At 33.3% G+C, this 11,471-nt stretch overlaps 1 protein-coding gene across 1 annotated transcript; it reads right to left on the bottom strand.

Moving 5' to 3' along the window:
- Window positions 1-1,482: 1,482 nt before the first annotated feature.
- On the bottom strand, window positions 1,483-10,083 carry LOC141817052 (uncharacterized; the record flags this gene model as incomplete). The annotated part of the gene is made up of 2 exons (XM_074704746.1): window positions 1,483-2,068; window positions 10,003-10,083. Coding segments are annotated over 2 exons (500 nt in total), but the record flags the coding sequence as incomplete, so codon positions are not given.
- Between the last annotated feature and the right edge of the window lie 1,388 nt (window positions 10,084-11,471).

The following is an 11,471-nucleotide window of genomic DNA, read 5'->3' as shown; positions in this document are numbered from 1 at the left end:
AAGCTTAGATACAAACATAAATGTAATGCAATGGAAATAAGAACAAACAATAAAGCAATGCAAACTCAATTGTTTATGTGGTTTGAAACTTTTAGTTTCTATTTTGTGACCTATGATTTATTAGTGAGTCACTGCAATCCACTATATTTCTTTGGAAATTTTTTTAAAAATGGAGAAATCTCTTACACTCTTCTCTTACAAGATTGCAATGAAGTACAAGAAGAGGCTACAAGAATAATTAAGAATGAAACACTTTCAATAGTTGAGATGAAGATGATCACTTTCAATAGCTTTTTGATTGCTCTCCCTCTGTCCAAATTTTATGGGCAATCAATTCTGTCTTGCTTCAATGTGCATTTTGCTTTCCAACACATGATCAATCTATTAATTTCTCGCTCCAACCAACTACTAAGTTTATTACATCAGCTTGTAGCACCATAACAAATACTTAATCGACTAGATTTGTCATCAATCGATTGAAGTATTGTAGCTTCTAAGTCATTTGACAGTCACAATCTAATTTTGTCATATTAACGAATCTCTTCTATATTTTTCTATTGGTGTATCACTGTCTAGTAACCAATTATCTAAATTTGCCTTTGTCAATTGGCTAATCAATTGACTATTGAACAAGAATATTTTATTTTTTTCTAGTTCTAGTTTGAGTCAACTTAAACCTAGTTGACTAAAAGTCACCTTCACTAAATACTTAGACTTAAACCATTCCTAAAATTGAGCTCTTACTTTAGTGTAGTTCCACCCATAATCCTATACAAATGCACTCTTAGTATATAACTTCTGTTGCATTATCTACCAACCAAGAGGTGGTAGCTTTGGAACTTCATGGCCCAAGAAGCTTTTTAAGAAAAAAAATCCTCATTTACTAAATAAAAGTTTAACTTGCTTATTTGCCAAAAACGCTTGCTTAAGAGAAAGTCCTCATTTGCCAAACACTCGTCCAACTTTGACTCACTAGGACTTCCATTTGCTATACCTCTAATCATCCTTAACCAACCCAAGCTTTCCACTTGGCATGTCCTCAACTTAGTTGGACTTGTTGATTACTAAATACTTAATCAACCTCAACCCATTTGGGTTTTGTCCAATGTACTTGCAATCTCAATGTCAAATAACTTGCACATGCAAACTTGGAACACAACATCAACAATCAAAATATAATCTACTTTCTAAAATATTTGTCAAACATCCAAACTACATAATAATCTTCTCTTTTTGAACACTGGTTACAACCTAGATAAAAAAACGCAATGTACTACACAGAATCATGTGATGAATCTTGCCAACACAACTATGCTTCTTATAATGAATAAACTACTTGTGTACAATAGATATTTGATTTCCAAGGGAAACAGATAGAAGAGAATAAGTTGCATCTCAACTAGTACTCTTTGGTACACAAACAATACTTTTATACAGCACTGGTTTTGAACCACAACCAGATGGAAGAGAGTTGAGATAAATTCAAGAAACTTGTTGCATGCAAAATATAACACCAAATTATCTATTTACATTCCCTATAATGAAATTCAGGCATTTAGTGAAAAACAATATCTACCTTAATTAAAGTTAGTTGTATTTACATCCTTTTGGTAACATGTAACAAAATGGAAGCTTAACTATCTTACAATCTAAATAAACCTTTTTGGTTGATTGTCTACTAAAATTGGACTAGCTTCCTCTAGGTAGTCATCTGGACCATCTTCGTCGTCTGAGGAAAGAAGGGAAGAGCCCATCCAAGCCTTGAAGCCTTCATTAACGCGTCTCTCCATCTCAGGAGTTGCTTCTGTCGGGGGCTCCAACATCTCCAGCCCAAGATTATGACCAGCATAGTTACCCTCATCAAGTATGACAGCTGCTTTTCTTCTCAAGGAATAGGCAGTTCCGCCATATAATATGACCAACCCCCAACAGGCAATCTCATAAGACCAAAAGAGTGGTACAGAGCAGCTATTTCCCATTGTCAGAAGGCTTGACCCAAGAAAAAGAGCTATGAGACCAAAGAGTAGAGCAAACACAATGTTGAGAATCGACAGACAGCGGACTCCACCTACAAAAGTGAAATAGAAGTGGAACAAACTGAGAACGACAAAAATGCATGCGCTGCTAAGTCAAAACAACCAATCATTCACTAAATAAAATATTGAAATGGTAATTTGTTATCAATTCCCCCAAATGAAGATCTAAAATAGTTGGTTGTGCTAGTAAATGATGAAACAGTGAAAATTAACCAATTGTGAATATTAACTACAAAGTATAGGCATAAAACCTGAAGTTTGATTTTGTTAATAATTCAATGGCAAGCAAATAATTCAATCTGAGTTTTCCCATGTAGTTTGTCATTCACTTAGAGCTCAAATATAATTTAGTGTCATACTTTTCAACATCTTAGGAATAAAAAATGCACATTCCCATTATGGTTTTGCAGTAATAGAAGTATACACTTTATTCCTGTGTAATGGAGAAAACTATTAGTTAGATACCAAAATAGTCCCCACTACCTAGGTTCATTTTTTATCAATGTAAAACTACAAGTAGATTACAATTTGGTCCCTAACCCAGTTCCTTGATTCGGCTTAGAAAGATACTATGAAACCCAACTTATTATAGATATATTTAATCCTTATTCCTTTTAAGAACTTAGAAAGCTACTAACTAATTGTTATAGCTGAATAATGGTGTGACAATTTGGTTCCAATGCACCTTTCTATTTCACAAAGGTATCTACATCCCAGTTGGTTGTCACAATACTGATCATCAGCTCTTTGAGAGCATACCTAAACTTGATCATTAGTTTTTAACCAAAACAAGCTCATATATAGGCTATAGCCTAATTTCTTTTTAGCCTCTGCACTAAATCTAGATACAACAGTTTGCTTCTTATTTAATCAGATCACCTCCCAAAATGATGCAATGCCTTATATAGATCATCTATAGTAACTTGTTCAATCAATATCAGTGCACCTGACAATCTGAAGGTGACCCAATTTTAATACATAAGATCTTTTCTTCCAGCATTCTTAAAAGATCTAGAATTCTAAAGGCTACATCCAAATTATAAGCTAGTCTTGTAATTGTTAGGTACTATTTCTGAACTAATTTTTTGTCCCTTTTTGAATGAGTTAATGGTTTTCTTGTCCAGGCATCAATCGACATTCAAATCCATGAGGATACAGATTGGCTTAGCTTCCAACAAAGTTTGCACCACTAAATCAAACACATATCCCATTAGGAGATAGATGTCTCCCCCATAAGTAGGCCACCTCTATGCAATGAAAATATGTTAAGCTATCTTTGGTCTAAAAATATTAATGAAGATAGTCTTTTAACCTCATGATACCTATGGACTCACCATTAGTATGATGATATAATCTACATGAAAATAAGAAGAACAAGCATCTTAGATGGAGAGGTGTCAACAAATTACCAAACCATGCTCTAAGGAACTATAACAAATTGTACAATGACATCTCATACCAGACCACTCTTGAACAATAAATGTTGCACTATGTTTCATGGTCTAAAATCTCACATTGTGCCGAGCAAAAGGGTTGCAATGTATTATTTCAGTAAATCACTGAAACTCAATACCACTTGGCATCAAAATTTGAGCCGTGCCGTAATTTTGATCTGTGACTAGAAAGATATCGTTCTAGTATTGTGTTGATGCTCTAATATATTGTGTCAGTGATAGATTGGAGGTTAAAGAGGAAGGAAATGAAACGAAGAAAGGAGACATTATATGTGTTGAGTGGCATCAAGTTTCGATAATTTAGAAGAACGATATATTTCGACATTTCACCTGGCATGGTACAAGATTTAAACCATGCTCGGTACAAAAAATATCACTTTCCTATGCTTCATCTCCTTCTTCAACTCCAATCCATTATTTGCACCATGTATTAAAATATCAGTACGATACCAGTATTGTTCCAATTAACACGACTCGAGATTTTGAACATTGCTATGTATATTTATGCACTATAGAGGATTACATTCTTGGTATTCAATTGATAAAGGGGCACACAAAAACCTAGTTGTCAAGGTGAGAAAGAGTTGGCCTAGCGTAATCTTAGTTATAAGAAAGTGTCTGAATAATCCACTCTATGGGCGTGTTTTTTTAATCCACCAATAAAGCCTTTAGTAAATCCACAATAGTAGTAGGTGATGTCATCCTAGCAACCTACAATGAACTTAGTAAGAGGAAGAGGTATCAAAATAGCTAAATGACAATGTAGCACACGATCAGAAAGGAGAAACGAGATCAGAAATAGAAGAACTACGAGTACTTTTCCAAAGGGCAGTAGAAATAACCAAATCAAAGGTTGGATTTAGAACATGAGGCGTTAGATGAACAACGACAACTTAATATAGGAAAAAAGTTCTAAAAAATGTTCAAGAAAAGTCAACTCATTCACTCATTCCTGATTAAGGTTATTTAATCAAGATATGCATTGAAGTGCAATTAGTCGTCAAAGTTAGGGTCATCTTCCACAACATATCTAGAGTTATATCAATTGCTCTTCTCTGGAAATGACCATATCATATACTTTATGCATACAAAGAAAATAGTATTCCAAAGCTCCAATCTTATTACCATGGATCTAAACTGGTTCTTGATAAAAGTATAGTTGGTCTTATGATCTCAATCCAAATATCTACATATCTCAGGCATCTAATAGCAATAATGTTTTTTTCCTCTTATCATGCTGATCCTACTTCACTTAAAATTGATGAACCTTTGATTGTACTCTAGTGGTATCATATGATGATTTAGTCTCTTCTAGCCATATGACTACCAGCTCTAGTATACCACCAAATGACTCTTCTCATGGTAATAAAGAAGATTGGATTGAACTGTAAAACTTGACCTTAAATGAGCTCCAAAACTAAACCTTAGAAGATTCCCTTAAGACTCAATCACTTCAAAGATCATATCCAAACTACCATTATTTTAAGATAATCCTACACACAATGACATGTTAGTGGTACCATGAGATACCAAAAGAGGAAGTTAAACATGATAAGCATAATAAAACCTAAAGTGCTGATTTTTTATTATAAAATATTGATATTCATTTATGAACACAAATTGCCTTATAAAAATACTATATGAGAGTCTTTGAATGTTGACTTTTGTCATATAGAAGCCATGAAGCATTTATGCCTCCTCGTCCAATAATGTTATATATTCTCTTCCACTAGGAGCCTTTAGATGCACTTGCTTTATTTGCATGCTCTCTAGTAATGATTAATTAATTGTCCTCGTAATTTTCAAGCCATTTTCCTTGATTATTACCGTCATAGATTAAAATATCGTGCCGTACCAAGCAGCACGGGTGAAATATTTTATTCCACTCGCCAACCGGCATAGCAGCACACCAGCACGCCTTGCGCAAGACCACGCGGACGCCTTGTATGAGGCTGCATAGACGCCTCACACGTGCAGACGCCTCGCGCGAGGCCCACGGCCACACGGACACCTTGCGCGAGGCTTGGGACCACCTCATGAGGCTACAAGCTTTTTTATTCAATTTATTTTTTTTCTTTAATTGTGTATTTTTTAATGATTAATTCTTTCCCTCTTGATTCTTTCTCCTTCCTCCCCATATTTTAATTTATTTTTTATTTCTTTTATCCTTAAATATATGAAAAAAATTCCTTTTTAATTTTTTTATTCCTTTTCTTAAATTTTCTTCTTAAACTGATTAAAATAAATTAAATTTGATTTAAATCTATTTGATCGTAACCATTATATCTAGACATTAGTTAATCCTAAATTAATTTTACTCAATCCTAATTTTTATAATATTAATTTAACCTAATAATAAATATCCATAGTAATCAAATATTATAATAATATTTTTTATTTAATATATTTTATATTTTAAAAAAGTACTAAAATCGAATCGGCACGGTACAATACCGAAACCGTATTATTCTGGTTATAAATCGAAACTCCAATATGACTCAAAATTTTAAACCATGATTACCGTCTCTGAAATATCACCCTTACTACTCTCCTAATGTATATTGTACCTTTATGTCCAGATGTGACTTCTCCAAGTTCACTCCTTTATTTTCCTCAACACTATTTCTATTGTTTGAGCCAATATTAGAAGTTCTTCCTTTTCCCACTTCATTGTCTTCTCTACCTTTGCTGATGGACCTCCATACACCCTCTACTGCTACTATCCACCACCTAAGGCACCTCCTTTGTAGGCATATAATCAACAACTGTGTCATAAAATCACTTCAATGCCTTCTCAAGACTCTTCTACTTTCTAGTTGCTAGTGGCTGTCATGAATCCCCATTTGACTTGGGCATTCCAATTACTTTTTGAAAGGGCACTCATAACCATTCTACTTTCTCATTTTATATCTTATACATCTCTATCACCCAAATAGTATCCTTGTATCTTCTTTGTCTTCGCAATTCATTCTTAAAGGTTTCTAGCATTTTTAGATTCATGGTGGGCAGACTATGATTGATGAGATGGATGTTTTACACTCACTCAAGTGACATTTGGGATATGATTCTTCTTCCTCCAAGGGAACCTCCCATGGGCTGCAGATAAGTTTCCTCTGTTAAGTGCTCCTAAATGATACTATTGATTTGTTTAAGGCTCATCTAGTGGCACTCAATTTTATAGTTTTGACTACCTCAATACATTTCTCTAATGGTCAAGATTGCTTCACCCGTCCTCTTATCATTGTCCTTCACTAGCCCCTTATTAGCTTGCCATTAAAAATGCCCATCATGGCAAAGGAGGTCTATATGAACCAATCTCGAGGCTTGTTGCCTAAGGGGAGGTCGGCAAAAATGTTTATACAAATCGAAACAATCTTCAAGAGGTTGATTTGAAAATTTCAATTCAACTCTTCTACAGTATGATATGACCAGAAGTATTATAATACCTTATTTCACAATATGCAGTGATGATAATATCATCACTGCAATGATTCTGTTGGAATTGTATAATTAAAAATTTACCTCCATCACACTTTCAGAATAAAAATTGATAACCTTAAGTGCTTCCTTGGTATAAAGGTTGCTTCAAAAAGGCATTTATCTCAAAGTACAAGTATGTACTAGATGTGCTCAAGGAAATAGCATGCTAGGTACTAAACCAACAAATATTCCTATGGATATTAATGTTAGATTAGTACGAGGGAGGAGCCACTAATATATTATTTGTAGTTAGTTTGATTAGTTAATCTTTTGAGAGCCCATGTCATACAATTAATCAGAGCTCAACCTTTTTGGAACACTTTCCTAGGTAGTAAACGAGAGCTTCGGTAGTAAACATTAAAATATTATTAAAATAGGTCATACAATTCAGTTTGTAGTCATAAAGTCAATAAAAGAGTTTTAAGCGGATTCAAATATGGTAGAAAATGCAAGCTACTTAAAACAATAGGGTGAAAGATAAGGTAAAAAATATATAGAGAAGAGGATAGAGGTACCTTGTTGTGAACAACATGACCTTGAGTGGTAAAAAGAGAAGAAACATAGAACAATTATCAAGTTTTTATCCCATTGAGTAGGATCGGCTATATGGATCCGCCTACACCATTGGACTCGACCCCTTATCTTATTTTATCATTATTAACTAAGTGTTTTTTGGTCTCTCTTCCTCAATTAATGTGTATATTTGTCGTAGTTTCACATCAGCTAACTAAAAGATGTGTGTATATGCACTCCAACACCTATTGCACTAAAAAATTACTTTTTAAACTATAGTTTTGTCATACCAACTGATACCAACTAGCATAACTCTAAATGGCATTACAACTATTCTTGTAGAAAAGGGTGCCCTAATTAAAGATGATAGCAATTCACTTGGAGCCAAGTTCTCCATGGCAAAACAGAATATTATTGTTTAAATTGTGAATTTCTAATTAGGAAATTTTACATTTTATGAGTTTTAAAAAAGATCTATTTTTAAGTCGCTGAGCAAAGTAGGAAAAGCTTTTTTTTATTTTAGTAGGATAAATTATTTAAAAATTTGTTATTTGTTTACCAAATTTATGAAGTTAAGTTTAAAATTGAGTCAATAGTTGGATCTTTAAAAGGACCCAACCTCTTTTTAGATCCAACTTCATGAGAATCAGTAGTTTAATAATATTTTTCACATAAGATTTAAAGTTTCTATTGCTGCACCAGTTGGAGTTAGAGCACTAGGTGCTACAACACCTAGTCTCTTCTCAAACAATAGAGGCTTTTAACATAAACTTTCCTTCTCAAAAGATTAATTCTTGTGGTTTTGATATATTTAAGTATGTTTTTGGCATGGTAACTTACAAGGATTAATTTAGACAACCTTACATGCATCCAATTGTATGTACGTTAGGTATATGCTATATAATACATTGTTAATTAATATAGATTGTTACATATTCAGTGTTTAACATTGTATGTTTATATAGTTTTTACATTAACTTATTGATTGTATTGCTCAATCAGCTTTACTTTGTTTTATAAATGCTAAACATTTTCATCGAAATAAGTAATATCTAGTAGTTTTCAATACGGCCTGCATATACCTCTTTTACTGTTATACTGCACGTTGAATTTTATTCTAGATTGCAACCATTAGATTTAAACAAGAAAAGCAACTTTCAAAGAAAATAGATGTCTAGATCAATAAGAGTGTGTTTCCGGGTTTAGGGTATAAAATCCAGTTTGTGGAGTTGAAATTCCAACTCCACAGTTTACTTCAATTTAGTGCTTAAACAAAAGACATAGGAACCAGAATTCCAATACCAAAATAATTCAGGAGTTACAACCATCAAAATCCATGAATTTTTTTTAAGAAACCTGAGGATTCTTAGGACAACAAGCCTTTTGTTCATAATTACTCATATGTCCTCATCACGAACAAAGAGAACTCATACATTTGAAACATTACTTTTTCATTATCCGTGGAGCTGCAAAACAGAGAAGAGTATTGTACCTGGGTAATTTGAATTTCTTTCTTGGTTGCTTCTTGATTGATTAATTTTCCTTTTGAGTTTAATGGTTTTGTTAGATTGTGAGATTTGTTCAATGTTGTTGTTTGCATGCTCATATGCCTTCTTTTACTCTATATCAATTTATGTGTTGATACCCCTAATGTGGATCCTGCTCCACATCAGCAAGTCATGCTCACATGGCCATATTCTAGGTCAACTCACTGTTTACATATCTGAAGACCTCAACCTTACAGTCCAGGTCAGCACGCCAGCATGTCTGATAGATGAGTGGATGACATTTGTTGAGCTCTCCTCCAACTATTTAGAGCTCATCGAGCTCTCCCCTGCAAATAGATGGGACTCCCCGAGATCTTACAACTCTTCAGCTGAGCTCTTCTCTCCGCTCTCTATACCGAGTTCTTGAGCCTACTTCGGGTCATACCTAAGTACAATCTTTCTGCCCGTCTCTGGCACTATGAATCATACTTGGACATGACCTCCCATGCTACCTGTCATTGTAAGCCCAAACCATGCTGCAACAAGACCCTTGGCAAATAGTGATTGTACCTCAACATGGCCACCTACACCTATAAATGCCAAGGTATATCCATCAGAAAGCAGGTCTGCAAATCTCACACTCTAGTGTTTTTGTATTCTCTTTACCACTACCGTGTGACTTATACATCAAAGATGCTTTGTCAAATCACTCTGGTGCCCTCTAATGCTCTTTCTAGTGTCTAGGTTGCCATCTTCAACTTTGGTGGGACGGCCTCCACCTCGACGACATCCACATCATCTAGCCTTTGTGCCATCGCCAGTGAGTTCAACATCCAACCTCAACAATGGTTTCCTGTGCAAACAATAATTCTTGTATGTATTTAGTTTGTGAAAAGTATTACAACCTCTACTCCATTGTAATTCTAAACAAAAGAGTCACAATCCTTGTTCTCAATTTTACACTTGAATCCAAATGGTTAAGTTAGATTTCCTCTCTACGAAACTGATTCCCATGAAAGAAAACGTACTTACCCCTTCTGGAAGCACAGAAGTTATTCTCAACTATTTTGAGGCATGGATGACTTCTTGGAGCAGCATAAGCCACTGTCATTCCTACAAAATAATAAAAGCACAATAACGCATAAACTATATTTGATAAAAGACAATGAACTGGGTATTTTTCCAACACACAACAAGCTTATGAAATGAAAATAAATGAAAGGAATGATAAGCTTTGGGATGAAACTTATGTCTGATGCAATGTGTATCCAAGTTCATTAATATAGTAATTGAAAATTTAAAGTTGAATTATATTTGCTAAAATATGAAAGTTTGAAACTTTTACATGAATACACAATTAAACAAGATATATGACTAGAAAATGAAACTTTGTAAACAAGAGAAATATGCCTCACTAGAACATTTATCCGGCGATATCAGAAATTTTCAACACTAGTAAATGTAAAGTGGCATATGGGAATACAACTTTATGCATGTGAAGCCTTATACTGATTTTTAAAAATTAAGCTAGATTTATCAATGTTCAAAATAGATAAAACACAACAACTATGGTCAATGGTCCATACAACCAGTAAAGCAATAATGCAATTCATGGGGATACAATGAAGGCTTCAAAGCATATATGCAATTCATACCAAAATATTTAGCATTTGTAATAATCAAAATAAATATGTTATGCATTTCTTACAAATATGCATGTACAATCAAACAGTTAAGGATGATGGGAAAGTTTAAAGTATTCTTTTGTGTCAAACTATCAATATCAAAGTATCAGTCCTTGGCCAAAACAAAAAGGATTTCAGTAATGTACCATATGTTGGCACTCGGCACGCATCAAAAAAGCGTCGAAATGGCTTTGGATGAATTATTTCTTTAATCCCTTTTACTTGGTTTGATTATGTTAAGAAATAGGACTATAGCAATTAAATAGTCAATTAACATAAAATTAAATCCCTAGCCATCATGCATGAGGCCAAGCTAGATTCACCAGATCATTGTTTGGATGTCATTTGCCCATATAGATATCACTGAAACATTAGATAACTAGTTAAAATAATATTCTACAAAATTCCTTTTATAAAATGAAGGACGAGCAACTAACCTAGTCAAGAATAGCCTTAAATAAATTTATTTGCCCTATTTTTCATATACATATTGCGAAATCAAATTTTTAGATCAATTTATATTAATTAAACATATTGGCTTATAATTTATATCACATTTAATTAAGAAGCTTCATTATAAAATGTTAAAAAATAAAATTTAAAGTGCAATCTAAATTAATTAAATAAAATTAAAATCATATTAATTGAATTTAATAAACAGATAATTTTTATCAGATTTAATTATTATGTAAAATATTTAACAAGTTAGAATTATAATATCAAAGTTTAAAACTAATAAACTAATTACTCATTTACTGAACTTGATAACTTAAATAAATTATATAATTTATAGTTTTATACTTATAGAAAGTTAAT

The sequence above is a fragment of the Curcuma longa genome, unplaced genomic scaffold (genome assembly GCF_044706935.1).
Source record: "Curcuma longa cultivar G26 ecotype Majalengka, Jawa Barat unplaced genomic scaffold, ITB_CL_G26_1.1 contig_19198, whole genome shotgun sequence".
Taxonomy (NCBI): domain Eukaryota; kingdom Viridiplantae; phylum Streptophyta; class Magnoliopsida; order Zingiberales; family Zingiberaceae; genus Curcuma; species Curcuma longa.
Note: the sequence above shows the minus strand (reverse complement) of the source record. Positions and strands in the feature narration are given on the sequence as shown.